Source organism: Rhineura floridana, chromosome 4 (assembly GCF_030035675.1).
Source record: "Rhineura floridana isolate rRhiFlo1 chromosome 4, rRhiFlo1.hap2, whole genome shotgun sequence".
NCBI classification, from domain to species: Eukaryota; Metazoa; Chordata; class Lepidosauria; order Squamata; family Rhineuridae; genus Rhineura; species Rhineura floridana.
This window is the reverse complement of record NC_084483.1, coordinates 207,373,709-207,393,551: the sequence shown is the minus strand read 5'-3', so window position 1 is coordinate 207,393,551 and position 19,843 is coordinate 207,373,709. Positions and strand designations below refer to the sequence as shown.

Here is a 19,843-nt window from a genome sequence, read left to right as displayed (position 1 = left end):
GTTTGCTTTTGGAAATCGAAACCACCATTTCACTTCTAGTTCAGTGCAATGTCTGAACTGAGCCCCTGGCACAGAATTCTCACAACATATAAAGTTATAGATTCCAAGTCATACCCTGAGTAGACCCACTGAATTCAAAAAGGCAGGCTTCTGAGCAGACATGCATAGGATTACAATATAAAATTTGCTGCCTGGAGAGAGAGCAGGGGGTGAGAATGACAAGGGAATAAATCTTCCCCTGCCACCATCTCTGTGCTTAGTTTCCACCATGCTTTTAACACCTGCACTCCCAACTCAGTCGCAGACACTTGATGGCCGAGCTGCCACAGACACGCCTTTCCCACACTGGCACAGGCCTATTTTTAGACACACACACACACACACACACACACACAGAGGTCCAACTCGATCCCTGGGAAGCACCTCTAAATAACAATGCCAGCTCCTCTAAGTGCTCCCGTGCCCGCTGCTGCCATAATAGGCCTCAGCATCCGACTACGGCAGCCAGGAGTTGAGTTTCGCGTTCAATGTCTCCCCCCACTCTCTAGGAATGTAAAAGCAACCAGCTGCCATGCGGTTCAAGCAGCTGTCTGACAGCAGGGGAGGGTGGGGATTTGGAGGGGAGGGGAGCAGATTGCCACCAACAGCAAGCCCCAAGGGGGTTCAACCCACAGGCCTCTCAGAGACTGTTTTTCAAGGAAAGTTCTCCTTCCTGGCTTGCGACTGTGGCTGAACTAGACATTACATAGGGTTCCTTATCCAACCATGGCAGGTGAAGGGGCATTTACAGAGGAGAAATGGTAGTTTCACCCTTTCCCCACCTCCCAAGTCTACCCCACAATCCCTCTTCCCCTCCTCACCCCCCCCAACGCTGAGTTGTCCCCCAGAAGACTCCAGGACCAGAAATAAGCATGGCTGAGTTGCAGGGGGAAGGGTTAAGCATGCATACTTCTACCTGTTCTCCCCTGCCAATCATTTCCCTGCCTTACAGGTACAGTGTTTATAGTATCTCTATTGTATGTAAGCCACCCTGTGGTTGGACAGTGAAAAGAGAAAAATCAACTCATTTGAAATGTGGTGCTGGAGAGGAGCTTTGCACATACCATGGACTGCGAAAAAGACAGATAATTGGGTGTTAGAACAAATTAAACCAGAACTATCACCAGAGGCTAAAATGGTGGAACTGAGGTCATCATACTTTGGACACATCATGAGAAGACCTGATTCACTAGAAAAGACAATAATGCTGGGGAAAACAGAAGGGAGTAGAAAAAGAGGAAGGCCAAACAAGAGATGGATTGATTCCATAAAGGAAGCCACAGACCTGAACTTACAAGATCTGAACAGGGTGGTTCATGACATATGCTCTTGGAGGTCACTGATTCATAGGGTCGCCATAAGTCGTAGTTGACTTGGGCACATAACAACAACAAGGGGAGAAACCCCTATTGTATGCAAGCATAATTATGCAATTAGGCTGGCATGACTTGGGCCAAGACTTGGATAAAAATCCCTGAAGCTCATTGGGTGACCTCAGGCACTTTCTCTTGGCCTACCCTACCTCACAGGGTTGATGCAAGGATAAAATGAGGAGCGTGTAAGAGTGTATGCTTCCTTGAGCTTTGGCAATCACTGGCAGTGGCTCTGTAGGGTTTCAGCCCTACTTGGGACCTTCTGCAAGCAAAGGATGTGCTCTGCCTCTGAACCCACAGCCCTTCTCATTCCCTTTGGCAGAGAATGCCAAACACCATAGGCCCTTTTTGCATCAAGCTCACCTGGGATGCTGGCGTCACCATTGGGGGGACTCTGCACCACAGGGCTACAGGATAAGCTGGTCAAGACCATCGCTGCCATCATCTCATCCATCTCCACAGCAGCATCTGATTTCCTGCAATGGGAGACAGAAGATGAAGGGGGCGGCAGTGGGGGAATAGCAAGCCAACTCTCACGCACATAAACTAGTCAACCCAGCAGGATGTCCTAGCGGAGACAGCACTAGGTCTGCCCCGGGGTGACTGGATTCAAGCCCATCTATAATATTTTGCACGGCTTACATTCATTTCAAAGAGCCGTTCCAGGACTGTGCTATAAAAATTATTGCAGTAGTCTATCACTACCCCCAAGGCAGGAATTCATTGTTAAAAGTAGACGTTTTAATCAAAACGCTTCATTGGTTGGGTTTTAACAAGCATTAAAAAAGGCGACTTTGAAATCAGTAAGGTCAAGTGAAGTGCAGACCTCTTTTCCCCAAATCTGCACAGAAAGCATTGCAGCCTGGGTTCACAGCACTCGGCTCAGAGCTCCATTTGCTTCCTTCTCCAAGAAAGAGATCTATAAAAGGCCCTTTTAACATAATGAATTATTTAAACAGTCCAAATAGACCCCCAAGAGCAGATCTTTGGAACATCATGTACCTGGAAGTCAGTAGAAAAAGCATTTCACTGTCTTTTTTTTTTTTTAAGTAAAAATGGAAATGGACTGCCTTCAAGTGGATTCCAACTTATGGCGACCCTATGAATAGGGTTTTCATGGTAAGTGGTATTCAGAGGTGGTTTACAGTTGCCTTCCTCTGAGGCTGAGAGGCAGTGACTGGCCCGAGGTCGCCCAGTGAGCTTCATGGCTGTGTGGGGATTCGAACCCTGGTCGCCCAGGTCATAGTCCAGCACACATTTGCTAAAACAAGGAGTTAAGAAACTTACTTAAGATGCCTTGGGTTTGTCCCCCATAATGCCGTTATCTGCTTTAACTTGAAGGGGATGTTGCCCTGTAGTAGAGTGCGTGAAGAAGGTCCCAGGTTCAAACCATCAGCCTCTCCAATGAAGCAGGAAAGGCCCCCTGCTCCAGACCCTGGAAACTGCTGTCTGTTGTAGCAACGTGTGTAGCTGCCTTCCACAGAGTCAGACCATTGGTCCATATAGGTCAGTGTTGTCTGCCCTGACTGGCAGCAGTTCCCCAGGCTTTCAGACACGGATCCTCTCCCAGATCTGGAAATGCCAAGGTCTGAACCTGGGAACTTCTGCATGCGAAACAGCTGCTCTACCACTGAGTTATGACTCTTCTCCTCTTAAGAGACAATTAAGAGGCAATATGATATCCATCGTGAAGTGTTTAAGTGGCTGTCACACAGATGGAGCAAGTTTGTTTTCTGTTGCTCCAGACAGAAGGTCCAGGACCAATGGCTTCCAACGAAAAGGAAAAGGGAGACTAAATATTACAAAGAACTTTGTGACAGAACGAGCTACTGGGACAGCGGAAGAGACTGCCCTCAGAAGGTGGTGAACACTTCTCCTTTAGACATTTTTAAGTAGTGGCTGCATGCCCATCTATCAGGGATGCTATATAAAGAGTGGATTTCTTGCATCTCAATGGGTTGGACTAAATGGCCTTTGGGGTACCTTCCAACTCGCATGACTCTAAACCCAGTTTAATAATATACAGCAGCATTGGCCCAACTCCTTCAAAAAGAGGAGGGAAGATTCTATCCACCAGGGATTATACCAGCCCAATGGAAGGCTATTAACAACGATGCCATTCTCCAGATCCCTGGGGCAGTAATGTGGTATCTACTAGTACAGCCTTCACCAACATGGTGCCCTCCAGATGTTTTTTACTACAACTCCCATCAACAGTGCTGGAGGGCAAAGGATGGACTAGAAGCAAGGCTGTAAAACACTCTATACATGTCGTAAGTAATAAATATTTGGGGGTGGCATTAAATGCTAGTCTTGCCCAGAGCAGACCATTGAAGTTAATAGGCATGACTCACTTAGGTTCATGCATTTCAATGGGTGTATTTGTACCCTAAACATGCCCGATCTCATCTGATCTCGGAAGCTAACAGGGTCAGGCCTAGTTAGTACTTGGATGGGAGACCACCTGGGAATACCGGGCGCCGTAGGCTTAGAGGAAGACAATGGTAAACCACCTCTGAATACCTCTTACCATGAAAACCCTATGAATATATACAAAAAGATTCATAGGGTCGCCATAAGTCGTTGTATGCCTTCAAGTCGATTACAACAATTTCTGAGTAGGAGTTTGCACTGGATACGACCATAACCCAAACAATCCACCAGCCTCTCACACCTTTTTGGTACATCGATATTCCTAGAGACTGATCTTGGACCAGGTGCTGCCGCGACAGCCACCACCGCGGTTGGACAGTGTTCCATTGTCGCCGGGACCGTGCTGTAATCCATCGTCGTGGGAGTCCCACAGTCCATCTCCAGAGCTGGGAGGGGCGACCCCCGGATGTTCGCCAGCCTCACTTCCTCGGCTTTTCGGCAGATGTAAAAGCCCTGCTCTAGCAGCAAGACCTTCACTTCATTATTGACGAGGTCATGATGCTCCACCAGACCGGCGTTCTCCTGCCCATTGTAGGTGACGTAAACCTACAGGGAGAAAGGCTTCAGTCTCCAACCAAGGCCCCATTTTGAAACCTTGTTTGTCTCTTTCATACAACACCCCATCCTGGCCAGAAATTGGCCAAAGTCAGGGAGATTAGGCCAGGACAGGAGGAAAAAAGATAAAAGGAGGTCCTTCTTTACACAGCACATAGTTAAACTATGGAACACCCTCCCACAAGGTACAGTGATGGCCATTAACTTGGAGGGCTTCAAAATAGGATCAGACACATTCATGGAGGATAAGGCTATCACTGGCTACTAGCCATGATGGCTATGAGGAGAGACTGAAAGAACTGGGCATGTTTAGCTTGGAGAAGAGAAGACTGAGGGGAGATACGATAGCACTCTTCAAGTACTGGAAAGGTTGCCACACAGAGGAGGGCCGGTATCTCTTCTCGATCATCCCAGAGTGCAGGACACGGAATAATGGGCTCAAGTTGCAGGAAGCCAGATTTCGACTGGACATCAGGAAAAATACCTAGAGAGGTAGTGGGCTCTCCGACACTGGAGGCCTTCAAGAGGCAGCTGAACAGCCATCTGTTGGGGGTGCTTTGATTTGGAGTCCTGCATTGAGCAGGGGGTTGGACTTGATGGCCTTATAGGCCCCTTCCAACTCTACTGTTCTATGATTCTATGATCTCCAGGTAGGGTTGGGAGAGAAACCTGTGTCTGAAACCCTGGAGAGGCACTGCCAGTCAGTGTAGACAATACTGAGCTAGATGGGCCAATGGTCTAAGGCAGCTTCTTGGGTTCCTGTAAATATCTTAAAATACATTTTTAGTGATTTTTTTAAAAAAGGGTTGTCATATAGAGGAGGGTTGGGATCTCTTCTCAATCGTCCCAGAGTGCAGGACACGGAATAATGGGCTCAAGTTGCCAGAAGCCAGATTTCGGCTGAAATAAGGAAAAACTTCCTAACTGTTAGAGCCATACGACAATGGAACCAATGACCTAGAGAGGTAGTGGGCTCTCCAACACTGGAGGCATTCAAGAGGCAGCTGGACAGCCATCTGTCGGGAATGCTTTGATTTGGATTTCTGCATTGAGCAGGGGGTTGGACTGGATGGCCTTATAGGACCCTTCCAACTCTACTATTCTATGATACCTCCACTGTCGGAGGTAGTATGCCTCCAGTTGCAGCTGTCTAGTAACAGCTAGACACAGTGCCAGTATAGACACCTCTGAATAAATGACACACAATGAGCTGAAGATACACCTCTTTACCCTGGCCTTTGACACACCTGAGATGTGTGTTTTGGGGACCCACCCTATTCCTGTGGCTGTAATTCATAATTTGTTTTAACTGTTTTTAAAAGACAATAATGCTGGGGAAAATAGAAGGGAGTAGAAAAAGAGGAAGATTCCATAAAGGAAGCCACAGATTTGAACTTACAAGATCTGAACGGGTGGTTTATAATAGATGCTCTTGGAGGTCGCTGATTCATAGGGTTGCCAAAAGTCGTAATTGACTTGAAGGCACATAACAACAACAACAAATACTGAATTTTAAATTTTTCAAACCTGCGCTGCATCCTGCTGAAGGGCACACAATAAATTTAATAATAAAAACAACAGTCATAGTAGAAATAACCACCAACATGTCTTGCTTGTGACTTTCCCAGAGGCAACTGGCTGGCTCTTCCTAAAGAAAAGATGTTGGACCTGACGCATCACTTGGTCTAATCCAGTCAGGCGGTTTTTAGGATCTGCAAAGGTCACTTTCTATTGCTTGAAAGCAAGAGTTTCAAAAAGAGGAAAAGCCTTCCCAAAGGCCTAAACTGCAAGAAAGTACCAGGTCCAATTCACATGGATGCTCCATGGAGCCGTGGCAATTTCTACATGCATGCACCTCTCATTCTGGACACATGATGCGCATGCCTTTTCAACTCTGGTCCACTACCTAAGTGGGAAGGGTATTGTAGTTATCAGCTGGCTTCTAGTTGGTTCTCTCAAAAACTTCAAAGCAGGATCAGAACAGGGTTCATAAGAAGAGGCCACAGAAATCCACCCAGTTATATCCTTCCTCAAACAAGGGCACTTTTAGCTTAGTAAGACAGGAGGTTTTTGCCAGGAAGGCTTGTGTCCCTATAGCGGTCAGCTCATTCAGGAGATACGATGCTATTCTGGGGCCATACAGGTCTTCCCTCTCCACATGACCTAATTGGATATAGAGTCATTCCCTAACTTCCCAAAGTCTATTTTTATGCATGTAATTGTATCTATGCGGAGACATGCACACTTGTGTTAGCTATTCCTGGGGGTTATTTATAGAGGAACTCCAATTACCCTATGGAACGACCGAGGATGTTGTAATGACCAGTCTGCACTGAAAGGGCTGAAGAAAATAGGAGGCACAGCACCCCACTGGGGGACGTATTTGCTGGGGACCAGAATCGTTCACTTAAAGTAGCATCCAGAGTGGCCATGTGAAATCCTTCCAAGTCCATTTTTTCTCCTTGGGGGAAGGGGCTCACTTCTCTGGGTGTGAAAATGCATAAGCCAACCTGATGTCCTCTAAATGTTTTAGACAACAATGCCCATCAAGCGCAGCTGGTTGGGGTTGATGGGCGCTGGAGTCCAAAACATCTGGAGGGCCCCAAATTGGGGAAGGCTAGCATAAGCCATTCAAGGAGAGGGGAGGGAGTCTAGGACCAGGCTCTGCTTCACAACACCCCCTCCTGAAGTCCTACCAGCAGAGTGTCGCAACAACAGCCCACCATGCTGAGCACTGGTATTCTGTCAAAAGAAACATCACCAGACAGTTGGCTAGTAGACCACAAAGACTTCCTTGGCGCTTTGGGCATGTCAGTCTCCCTCAGGCAAGTCAGGAATGTTTGGATGACAAAGAGCGAGGAGAGGGAGGAAGGTAGGTTACCGATGACACTCTGAGCTCCTCAGAGGAAGAGAATGATACAAACAGTATAAAATTGACAGAGGGAGGCCACAGCCTGGACATGCAGACCACTTGCTTCCGTTAGGAAGCTCCACCGATGGACAGCTACTAAAATCAGGCTGGGGATTTCTGCAAGTGGCACAACTCTCCTCAAGCTCTGCAGAAACCCTGCCCACATGCTGGCTGGCTGGCTTTGCTTTGTTTTTATTTGCTTGCAGTTTGGCCTTGGGGTATGCCCAACAAGCCTTGCAGTCGCCCCACCCACCCACAAATACCAAAACCTGTGCCAGCACCCCCTAGGCAGCAGCCCACTCAAGGCCAACGTCACAGGTATTTAGGAAGTGGCAGAAAGGCCGCCTTTCACTGAGCCAGCCTTGCAGGAGACATTTCTGTTTTGCTCCACTCCTGAGGATTTTTAATCATTGGCTATTCCGAGTTTACGGGTGAGAGGTTCTGAGCAGATTGTTTTTGCAGATACTCAGCTCCAACTAAAGACGCAGTAGCCAGAGATGTCTTGCACTGACAGTGCAGCAATAGGGACGCTTGAACCCTTCAGACATCCTGTGCCTCTCCAATGCCATCCCTTTGCCACCATGCCCCTAATCCCTAATGCCCCCTTGATTTCACACCCTGACAGTGGCTGGTGGCTCCATGTCTGTGGCACAGTGGAATCTGCTCCGGGGTTTAGTGCTGAAGCACATTGGACAGCTCCCTGAAAGTTCAGACGAAAACCCAGGGAGGATTCCACTGCCCCACTGACATGGAGGCACCAGCTGGCACTGCACCCTGACTCAGCCTTCGCCAATGTCGTACCCTCCAGATGTTTTGGACTGCTAGTGTTGACTGGGGCTGATGGGAGTTGTATCCTAGAACATGCCGCCCTGGGATCCTTCTGGGAGGAAGGGCGGGATATAAATCAATTAAATAAATAAACGTCTGGAGGATGGGGAAGGCTAGTTGGAGCATCATCTTGGATGTGTTTGTCTACTGGTTCTAAACAACTTTCTGTGCCTCTGATTTGTATTAAGTTCTGGCATGAAAACATTTTAGCTATTTTTCTACCCAGACTTTTTATGTGTTTGCGTTTACTAGCACAAAAGCACCATAAAGATCATCCAGAGTCCACAACACCCATAAGACTGTTACTGTCACTGTTTTTACACTTTTGATTTTTAATTTTCAGCCCTTCCCTTCCTCTTGGACAGCCCTTTTAGTATCACTCCCCCATATATGTATGCACATATATACATGTATGTATGCTTGTATGTATGTATATATGTGCATGTTGTATTTTATGTATTTTAATTTACTGTAATGTTTTGTGTTTTTATTCTGCATAATTTTATATGTGTGCGATTTTATTGTAAGCCGCCCTGAGTGGCCTATTGTAGGGTAGAAGGGCGGGATAGAAATATTTTAAATAGAATAAATAAATAAATAAGACCAAACAGAGCCCGTACCTTTTGGCCTGGTTGCAGCGCCGGCCAGTTTTGGTTCCGACTGCCAGAGTCTTCGGCTTGCTCCTTGAAGTGGCCCTCCTCATACGAAGCCAACTGAGGAGAACCTTTGCTGTACTCTGGCTGCAAGGGAGGTGGAGGGGGTGCTGTCATAAGCACCCCATCCCCCAGCAATTGGGGAGCAGAAATGCGGGCGCCCAGCAAGGACCGTTTCCCCAGCCTCCGGGACAGGACACTCGCCATCTTGGATACTGCAAACAGAGAAGGGGCAATGACATTACATCTTGGAAGATGGAATCCAAAGATGATGTACACCTGGACCTCACCTCCAGGACCACTGTCCATTGCCACAGCTCTCAAAAGCACAAGTCAGGCCTTCCTAAGGAAGCATGCAAAGAAGAACCACGCAGCCTTCTTTGACTCCAATGGATGGAAACTACTGGGAGTTGTGGAGCACCTGCTTTGCATGTAGAAGGTCCCAGGTTCAATCCTTGGTCTGAAACCCTGGACTCTGTGTAGACAAGCTAGATAGGCCAGGCTCGGTATAAGGCGGCTTCCTATGAATCTCCAATGAAACACAGGTGGAAAACTGCAAGTTCGAGTGCCAAGGGAAAGGGATTTGCTGAGTCCTGCCAACATGCATATCCTTCCCACAAGCTAAGATGGGGCTCAATTTATCTAGAGATATGAAGGCCTGGGGAGGGGGGGAATACCAGGATTTTTCTCCTAATTTTTCATTTTCCCCCCCAGGCTTTCACATCTCTGAACCTGTCAGGAGGTTCTCCTGCACAAATTCCATTGAACTTCCCAACAGACTGGTCCACAGGAACCCCCCAAACACCATTCAAGAGCAACCTGCTTTGGCTGCCTCTGGAATTTGCTTTGAGAAAGCCCAAAGATCCATAAAAAACAGCTGGCCGAGGGTTGGCAGCGGCATCCAATTTCTAAAAATATGGAGCTAGATTCAAAGAGCCTAAAGAGAGGCATCTTGCCCCCAGGAAGGCCTGCCCACAGCCCAAATGCATATGGCTGCTCAAGCAATGACTGCAATCCTAGTAGAAGACCGAGGGCGGCTGGGTGGAAGTTTCCTTGCGCAAATCTACAGCACAAGTTTGTGCAACCAAGTATAGTAGAGATATTCATTTATTTTGCATTTAAGCAGGGAGTCTTTTTTTAAAACGAGGAGGAGGATACAACCAACACCGATGCCCACGTGCCCCCCGAGGGACAGCGTTGGCAGGAAACTATAGCAGTGAAGCTGAGAGTTGGCTTTTTCAGAACCGGATGAGCCACTGCTGTGTAAACAGAAGTCTGCACTTCCATAATTCAGCAACAATTCAGCCTGTTTTTAAAGAAAAAGTCTACAATCCACCACCAGGAAAGTACGACCTATAGGAAATCTCAGCTTCATCTGAGCCCAAAGTTTACTTTTGGCCATGTGCAATACACTTGGCTCAGGGCTGGCGGCAAAAGTCAGCATCACTGGGCACCTCTTGTGGCCCACAGTCATACAGGGGGCCTGTTGTCAACTACCAAACTCCCAGGCCCTGCTGATACTCCTACCTTCCAGTTGCTACTACTCAATGTCCTTTCTCCAAGCAATCTCCATCCTCTTGCTTTGAACTCTCCTTCTGGGTAATCAGGTGGATTGGGCCCAGAGGAAGACGACAAGCAGATGGGCAGCAGTGATGGTGGCAAGGAGGAGGAAATGGATCCATACTTGGAAGGAAGGTCCTCCAAAACCCTCCCACTAGTCTGGCTTCTGGCCCAACAGATAGTCACAATGAGTCCATGTGTTCCAGGAATTAAAGGGATGGTGTGCTTTAATCCTTGGGTGCCAAACTGGTCTAAGCCAAGGTACTCGTTTTTAAAAGTTATGCACTAAGAAGGGGTCAAGTCAGAGCAAGAAGGGGCAAAAAGGTAGTCTGAGGAAGTTAGATCTGGAGGCAGGGAGATCAACTGCTATATGGCACCTCTCAGCCTTCCTTTCTTTCTTTCTTTCTTTCTTTCATTTATTTATTTATTTATTTGATTTATATCCCGTCCTTCCTCCCAGCAGGAGCCCAGGGCGGCAAACAAAAGCACTAAAAACACTTTAAAAGCATCATAAAAACAGACTTTTAAAATACATTAAAACAAAACATCTTTAAAACATTTTTTAAAAAAGCTTTGCAGGCATCTATAAAAAATGTTAAAAACATATTGTTTAAAAAAAAAGGTTTAAAAACATATTAAAAAGCAATTCCAACACAGAGACAGACTGGGATAAGGTCTTAACTTAAAAGGCTTCTTGAAAGAGGAAGGTCTTCAGGAGGTGCCGAAAAGTTAACAGAGATGGTGCCTGTCTAATATTTAAGGGGAGGGAATTCCACAGAGTAGGTGCTGCCACACTAAAGGTCCGTTTCCTTTGTTGTGGGGAACGGACCTCCTGATAAGATAATAAGTTTAATTGTTGTAAACTCCCAGAGAGCTTCGGCTATTGAGGGGGGGGGTATACAAATGCAATAAATAAATAAATAAGATGGTATCTGCAGGAGGGCCTCTACAGCTTGGGACCAGGATACCTGAAAGACCGCCTTACCCCTTATGTACCCTGTCGATCACTGTGCTCTGCAGGTGAGGGCCTCCTGCAGATACCATCTCATCAGGAGGTCTGTTCCCCACAACAAAGGAAGCAGACCTTTAGTGTGGCAGCACCTACCCTGTGGAATTCCCTCCCCTTAAATATTAGACAGGTGCCATCTCTGTTATCTTTTTGGCACCTACTGAAGACCTTCCTCTTTCAACAAGCCTTTTAAGTAGAGACCTTATCCTAGTCTGCATCTGTGCTGGAATTGCTTTTTAAGATGTTTTTAAACCTTTTCTTTCTTTTTTTAAAGATGTTTTTAAAGCTTTTAAACATGTTTAAGATATTTTGTTTTAATATATTTTAAAGTCTGTGTTTATTATGTTTTAGAGTGCTTGTAGTGTTTTTATTTGCCGCCCTGGGCTTCTACTGGGAGGAAGGGCAGGATATAAATTTAACAACAACAACAACAGATATTATTTTAAGAAAAAGCAAAGAGGCAACAGTAAGATGGGCTGCTCTCTATGCAGACAACAACACCCTCTTCACACTACAAACTTCTACAGTATTTGCTTTATGTTGTTTTAATTGCCATCTTCCTCTATGGCCTTTCTATTGGATTGCAAATCCTCAAGAGGAACCCAGCTATTGTAATGCCAACAGCAGAGGAATATCTCACAGGACTAAGAAGCAACAGTTCCCCCACCAAAGATGGTTGGCCTTGGTCATAAGGGCAACATTTGCGCCACGCAAAGGCTGGAAGCCTCACCACAGAGGAATTTCCAGTAAATTCATGGAGGAACAGGAAATCCCAAGAAGCGTTTCTTTGACAACATTCTCCCAAAAGGGAAGGTTGGAACAGGAGAATAAGGTGCAAGTGGGATTATATTAGTACAGCACAGACATGACACAACTCAGAAGTTTCTCACACATACACAGACACACACAATGGGCTCCTCCAGATGACTCATTTCTTGATCATTCATCCCGATTTGCTTGCACAAAGCTGACACAGTGGTTAGACTAGGTCAGCCCTCACTGAGCATTCGTTCTCATCTGTTCACAGGCCGGTTATACGACAACGAGCATTCATCCTGATTTGTTTGTGCAAAGGTTATACACCTTCCCACGTATATCACCCTACAGTTTTCAATGCTTTCCCCAGTCACTTTCCTTACTGCAAAAAGGCCATTTATTTCTTAAAGTGGGTTTGTTGTGCCAAGGCGACACTTTTTAACTGTGCAAACCTAAAGTTCCGGTATCTCCTCAAATCCCTGCCAGACAATACTGACAGTCTGGAGGCGCCCATAGTCACGACATGAAAACAACCACCACTTATTTCCATAGCATTTTTCTCCCTAAATGCTCAAATCACTACGGAAGCCTCATCCACGGACAGCATCCCACATGCCCAATCTCCAGTAGCAGGCAGCAGTTCTCATGGAAGCTACTAGCCACAATGGCTAAAAGCATGACTGTGGAGAGCACTAGTGCACAAAGGTCATGCTTGTGGGTTTCCATAGGTCAGTGAGAACAGGATGCTGAACTAGATGGGCCCCTTTTGTCTGATCAGGCTACTCTCTTTTTATGATCTACATCTTTCTCAAGCAGGAATGGGGAACCTTTTTGGCCGCACGGGCCAGATCCGTATCAGGATCAGCCTTGGAGTTTGCCACCACCTGTCAATCACTTGACATCACCTTGCAGGCAGCAACACTGATGTCAGCTGACTGGCAAGGGGTGGGTTCAACTCTGCATTCGTTGTGCAAGCCATCTCCCACAGGGAACCGGTTTGCACAGCCAAACTGAGCAGGATTTAACTCCCACTCATTAGCTGATGACAGGGGGTTAAATCCTGCTGTATTAGCTGCCTGTGCTAGTTCCCTGCGGGGATCTGACCTGAGCAGCCAATGCAGAATTGAACCCTCTCCCATCGACTGATGTCACCTAGTAATAGTGATTGACAGCCACTGTCTAGCCACTAGGGTCATGGAGCGTGCTGGCCTGCTCGAAGATAAAACTGAGTACTACACAGGACTGTAGCTTGATAAGACCCAAAATCAGATCTTTGATCAACAAGAAAGTTAAAAAGGGCAGGATACAAAACATTCCAATAAACAAGTTAAAAGTATCTGATGGCTTTGAGGAAATTCTACTCTCTGGTCTTCATACCCTCATCTGTGAAATGGGATCAGCTTCAGTCGCCCCCTTGTAGCATTCCTGCTTTGCTAAGTAAAGAACTGTTTTTGGCTCTCTGCCCTTTCAGACTGAGCAGGCTAAACATCTTCTAGATAACTTTAGGCTAGTGAATTTGGACAATGAAGAAGGCCTCTTTTATATTTATATGCTCGAAGTCATGCTACTCTTCAACTTTGCAGCCTGAATAAAAAAGCACCACAAAAAAAAGGTCCTTTGAAGGGCCAATGCTCTAGCATTTATGTACTAGGGGTGCAATCCTGCTAGCCACCCAGCCCCCAAAGGGCAGGGCACAGAGACCCACAGATGCAAAGACGGCACAAAAAGCCAGATTGGCAGGAAGTGAGGAGTAGGGTTGGGCCAGCTGATTATTCCCCACCCCCTTAGTGATCACTGACTGCAAGGGGGGGAGGACTGGCCATAGACACACAGCGAGTCCTGACCTACATGTGCAGCAAATAGTGGTAGAATGGACTGGACAACTTAATGCAAGGGGTGTGTCAGTGCTTCACTATGTTAAAAAAAAAATCCCTGCAAAAATCCCTGAGAGTCAGTGTGGTATAATGGTTAGAGCAGCCTTTCCCAACCAGTGTGCCTCCAGATGTTGTTGGACCACAACTCCAATCAGCCTCAGCCAGCATTGCCAATGGTCAGGAAAGATGGGAGTTGTGGTCCGGTCCAACAACATCTGGAGGCACACTGGTTGGGAAAGGCTGGGTTAGAGTGTAGGACTAGGACCTGGGAGACCAGGGTTCGAATCTCCACTCATACTTGAAGCTCATTAAGAACGTAAGAACGTAAGAAGAGCCTGCTGGATCAGGCCAGTGGCCCATCTAGTCCAGCATCCTGTTCTCACAGTGGCCAACCAGGTGCCTGGGGGAAGCCCGCAAGCAGGACCAGAGTGCAAGAACACTCTCCCCTCCTGAGGCTTCCGGCAACTGGTTTTCAGAAGCATGCTGCCTCTGACTAGGGTGGCACAGCACAGCCATCATGGCTAGTAGCCATTGATAGCCCTGTCCTCCATGAATTTGTCTAATCTTCTTTTAAAGCCATCCAAGCTGGTGGCCATTACTGCATCTTGTGGGAGCAAATTCCATAGTTTAACCATGCGCTGAGTAAAGAAGTACTTCCTTTTGCCTGTCCTGAATCTTCCAACATTCAGCTTCTTTGAATGACCAAGAGTTCTTGTATTATGAGAGAGGGAGAAGAACTTTTCTCTATCCACTTTCTCAATGCCATGCATAATTTTATACACTTCTATCATGTCTCCTCTGACCCGCCTTTTCTCTAAACTAAAAAGCCCCAAATGCTGCAACCTTTCCTCATAAGGGAGTCGCTCCATCCCCTTGATCATTCTGGTTGCCCTCTTCTGAACCTTTTCCAACTCTATAATATCCTTTTTGAGATGAGGCAACCAGAACTGTACACAGTATTCCAAATGCGGCCGCACCATAGATTTATACAACGGCATTATGATATGGGCTGTTTTATTTTCAGTACCTTTCCTAATTATCCCTAGCATGGAATTTGCCTTTTTCACAGCTGCTGCACACTGGGTCGAGATTTTCATCGTGCTTCCCAAAGTGGCTTACAAATATCATTCATAAGACAGACCTCATGCTCACGCTCAGAATCTTAAAAAAAGAAAGACATGATACAAGAGAGAGATTGGGAGGGAGGACGAAAATGGGTGATGGTGATGGTATTGCTCACTCCCATAGTCTTTTCCAGCATGGAAGTGAGTGCTAGAAGTGACTTATCGGCCACCTTTAAAGTGCTATACCACTCTCTCTCTGTCTTTCAGCCCAGCCAATACGGGCTGCAAGGAAGGTGACTCTTTCACCCCTTTTACAAATAACAGAACTCCAGGCAAGGTTTGTCCAAAGTGTATACAGGTGCAAGGGTCTGTGCATCTTTTCTCTCCCAGACTTCAAACCTGGCTTCAAAACTGTTCCTGAAAGAGAGTATTTGTGACGTTACAGTGGCAAGGCAATCATCACTGTGCGCAACCAGCTTCCTCTGAAATGGGCCAAAGTGGTTCTCCACCACCACTCATGAAGAGAAATTTGTGCATTAAACAAAACGCAGCAAGGGCACTTCCACAGTGGGTCCATAGCTCAAAGTATGTACAACTCTATGCACCCCACTCTTCCTAGCTGAGCAGGGTTAAAACTCCAAGGGGCTCCTCTTATGCAGAACTGAGTGCTTTAGCACAAAATCAGAAACGAGGGAAGCAACGAGGGGTGCTGAACACCCATCCTCGGAGCAGACACTGGGAGCCCCTTTGAAAGGCAAGTCATTCAGATTCTCCCGTCCTGCCAGGTGGATCTCAGAAAGCACAAGCGGAACATTCACGCTGCTTGGCTTCTGCACAGCCACACGAGTCTCTCAGGTTTTACATCACATTTCTCCACTTCACAATTCACCGTTAGCCTCGTTTGCTAGAGAAGAGTGCAACAAGAATTGAAGGGGGGGGCGAAGAGGGAAAAGACCAGATGCTCTGGACTAAGTGGGAGGGGCACCAAGTCAAAAGCATAAGAAATGCACTGAGGGCAGGTGACAGCAGCCATACAAATTAGTAATATTACTATTTCATGTATGAATCACTTTCCACAAGGCAATAGAACATATATATAAAAACAGTTAAAACGGCACACTTTTTTAATGGCATGATTTTTAATAGTTATAAATAAAAATTGATATATATGTGCAGCAGAGGCACTCTGCAGCTCTTCCTAAACTACCATAGAAAACAATCTTCTAAGACACACCCAGCTAAGCAGGCTCTAGGCTAGCATTATCCCTGACATGCTAATTTTCCATGTGCAGGGAAATCAAGATAAACATAAGACTTCACTGTGCTCATACTGCTCTACTCCAAAGAAAGCGGTTTCATGTAATTCTACTGCCATTCTGAAGCCTACATAAGTTTCTAATGCACGAGATTTTTTTAAGAACCCCATGTGGCATTTCTATGATGGGATGACGACAAGTCTTGAGACTCCTTATATTGGGACTACCAATTTTATTATGGCATAAGGTTTCATGTAAAATTGGTTAGACTTCAAGGTACCACGAGACTCGTTTATTTTTGCTGCACCACAACTCTGGAAAGAATGCCTGTGACAGTCATTTGTGGTTTTAAAAAAGTAGCATTAGGGCACCTTTCAAAAAAAGATCCTCTGCCTTGTCTCCAAAGGGGTGAGACTTCTCTGGCTGTAATTTATAAGCTTAGTCGGGGAAGATACATCAAGACAGACCATGGAGAAACTGTTCTGCAGGCACAGGAATACCTGCACAGGTGAGTGCACAGGCACAGTAGCCAGGTATATCACCGGCCATATAAACAACTGTCGGCCCTGGAAAAAGCGCGGCTGCATTAGGTGTTCCAGGACACAGCTGTGATGCGACTCAGGAAGGGGGGTGTCAGATTTTCCCATGGAGAAGACCTGAGATATAATCCAAGGTTGCCGGCGCTGATGTGAGTTGTAGTCCATGGCAAGGTGGGGAAGGGCTGGCACAAGCCTTTCCAATGCTTCTAAAATAAGAGATACTCAGGGATTTAAGCAGGACTGTTTTAACTTGTGCAATTAAAGACTCTCCGAAATCTTTCGGGGAGTCTTTAATTGCACTAGTTTAGCAGCAAGGACCAGGTCGCAATTGCATGCACACATGCCTGAGAGTGAGTTGCACTGAGTTCAACAGGGCTTACTGCAGAGCAGACACAAGCAGACCTAAACTTCACCACGGCAAAGAAGGTGCACAGCAACACATATCAGGTGGAGCGCAAGAACAGGAAAGCCCCCCCCCCGCCGTCAGATGTTGCAGAGTTGTGTACATGGGCAAGAGCAACAAAAGACCCCTACACAAAAAGTAATGTCTGTGCAGGGGGGGCAGAGAGAAAGGATTGCAAAAATCAAAGGGCAACAGATGTACAGCAGGGGCCCACCACCAACAGGAGGGAGGGGGAACCTGTAGCTGCCAGATGTTGCTGGACTACAAGTCCCCTCATCTTTTACCGCTGGCCAGGCTTGCTGGGGCTGATGGGAGTTACAGCCAGTGTCATCTGGAGGGCCACAGCTCCCCCACCCCCAACACAGTACTCTGCCTTTCCGCAGGTCAGTCTATCTAGGGCAGCATAAGCTGCCACACTGACCAGCAGTGGATCTCTCCAGCATGCATCCCAACACATGCAGAAGGTCCCAAGTTCAAGCCCCGCATCTCCACTTGGAAAGAGGCTGGAGAGAGAGCGAGAGCGCCCTGCTCCAGAACCGCTGCCAATCAGAGCGGCTCCGACTGGACAGGCAACTCTCTGAGCCCTGCTGCCCTCACGGGGAAAGTCTGCAGCTCCGCGAGAGACCGCCTCGTTAGCATGCCGAAGGTCCCAGGTTTGATCCCCAACAACATGTCCAGGCAGGGCTGGGAGCGTTCCCTGCCTGAAACCTTGGAGAGCCGCTGCCAGTCAGTGCAGACAACACTGAGGCAGGCGGACCAAGCCGGATATGGCAGCTTCCTATGTCGGTGGGTGCTAGAAGCAGGGCGACAAGGCAGGATCAGGCGCAGGCTGCGGGGGCGTGGCCTAGGCGCAAACATGACATGGCCGCAAGGAGAGGGGGCGTGGCATGCTTCCCCCCTCCCCGGGCCGGAGCCCCGCTGCACCGGGAGTGGGCGTGTCAGGTGCCAAAAGGAGGCAGGCGAGGCGCGGCTGCCAGGGAAAAGGGGGCAGCTGGGGGTGTGACGGGCCCGGGAAGCCAAGCCAAGCGCCCAACGCCTCTCTCGGCCAGCGGGTGTTGCCTCGCGGCGCCCGTGCAAGAAGGCGAGGGCAAAGAAGGAGGCATGGCAAACACGCGCGGAGCCAAACACAAGCCCGCACCCGGGGATCGTAGGGACTAGCACCCGGGGAGCACTAGGGGAAAGAAGCGGGGTGGGGAGAGAAGGGAAGACCCGGAAGGCAGAGGTAGCAAGCAAGCGCAGGAGGGGAAACGGAGGGCTTGCATGGAGAGCGGGGAAAGGGGCCGAGCCCCAGAAGCACGCCGCGGGGAAGGCGGAGGCGCCCTGGGCGGGCAGAACAGGGGTTGCAGGTGGAAGCGACGGGCAGCAACTGCAGGCCCCCGCCCGGGCGCAACGGGGAGGGGGGCGAGAAGAGCGCGCCTTCGGCCCCCTCGCGGGAAGCGCTGCCTGGCTCGGGGGCTGCAGGAGGGGCGCGTGGCGCTGCGGCGAAGGCGCAAAACCCTGCCGAGCCAGAACGCCCCCAGGCTGGCAGCGCCGCCGCATCCCCTCACGCCCCGCTCGCTCGCTCGCTCGCTCGGGCCGTGCAGCGGCGACGGCAGCGCCCGGACCCCGGCGCGTTAGCCATGAAGGCGCCCCTTCCCCGCTTACCGCTCGCCAGCTCCGCCTGCCCGCTGGCTCCTTCCCTCCCGACGCTTGTTTTGAAATTCCCCTTCCAGCTCCGTCGCTCGCTCGCTCCCTCCGCCCTCTCCTCCAGTCCCCTCCCCTCGGCTGTCCCCGGCACAGGCTGCCTCACGTACGCGGCTGCAGGCAGCCCCCGGCCTGGATTCCCGGCGCGGAAGGGAGACGCGCACAACAACCTCCGCCAGGGCGCAGAGAGCCAGGCCGCCGCGGCGCAGCACGCCCGCGCCACGGAACGCGGAGAGGGCGGCCGGTCGGGATTCACCGGAGGCCGCCCTCGCCCCCCCCCAGCCGGCAGGCGCGCTCGGAGGCACCCAGCTGGAGAGACGGCCATGTGACCTCGATGGAACTTCCATCTGCAGTGGCAGTGTACCTGTGCAGACCGGGTGCTCCTCCGTCTCCGCGAGCATCCCAAAAGGCGCCTGGCCGGAGCCAGACTGCTGGGCTACATGGACTTTGGCTCCGAGGCAGAAAACACATCGCGGCCCTACCTAGCCATATCTTCCACGGACCTGGAGAGCTGCGAGCCACCGAGAGAGAGAGAGAGAGGGCCGAACCCTGCAGGGGCAGACAGGCCTCGCCTGTTGCACAAAAGGACAAATTGCACAAAAGCTGTCCACACTTACAAACGGGACATATGGGAAGCCACACGATTTCTGCCAAATGAATGAATCACAAGTTACTAGGGCTTTGATTCACCACCCTGAAGACGGTATAGCATCGCAGTGGGACAGACAGTCCCTTTAAAGGGGGGAGGGAAGGAGTGTGGAGAAATAGAAGCAGTCTTTGGATTTGCGCAAGTATTGATTTGAAGGCATTTTCCTTGGGCAGGGTAAATGAGTTTTCCTACAGAAATGTGCCATCTTTCCCCCCTTGACACTTAAGGGCCACTACAGTTAACTCTGCCTAGATTTCT

The 19,843-nt window shown here is 48.7% G+C and overlaps 1 protein-coding gene across 1 annotated transcript in view; it reads right to left on the bottom strand.

The window, feature by feature from the left end:
* Nucleotides 1–19,266, bottom strand: part of ZNF395 (zinc finger protein 395) — a 69,695-nt gene extending 50,429 nt beyond the window's left edge. Inside the window, exons 1-4 of the mRNA XM_061626139.1 lie at nucleotides 18,898–19,266; nucleotides 8,760–9,007; nucleotides 4,087–4,391; nucleotides 1,776–1,888 (exon numbers count right to left, since the gene is read on the bottom strand). Of these exons, the coding sequence (XP_061482123.1) occupies nucleotides 1,776–1,888; nucleotides 4,087–4,391; nucleotides 8,760–9,007; nucleotides 18,898–19,261 (1,030 nt within the window). The 5' untranslated portion in view covers nucleotides 19,262–19,266. The remainder of the gene's footprint in view (nucleotides 1–1,775; nucleotides 1,889–4,086; nucleotides 4,392–8,759; nucleotides 9,008–18,897) is intronic.
* Between the last annotated feature and the right edge of the window lie 577 nt (nucleotides 19,267–19,843).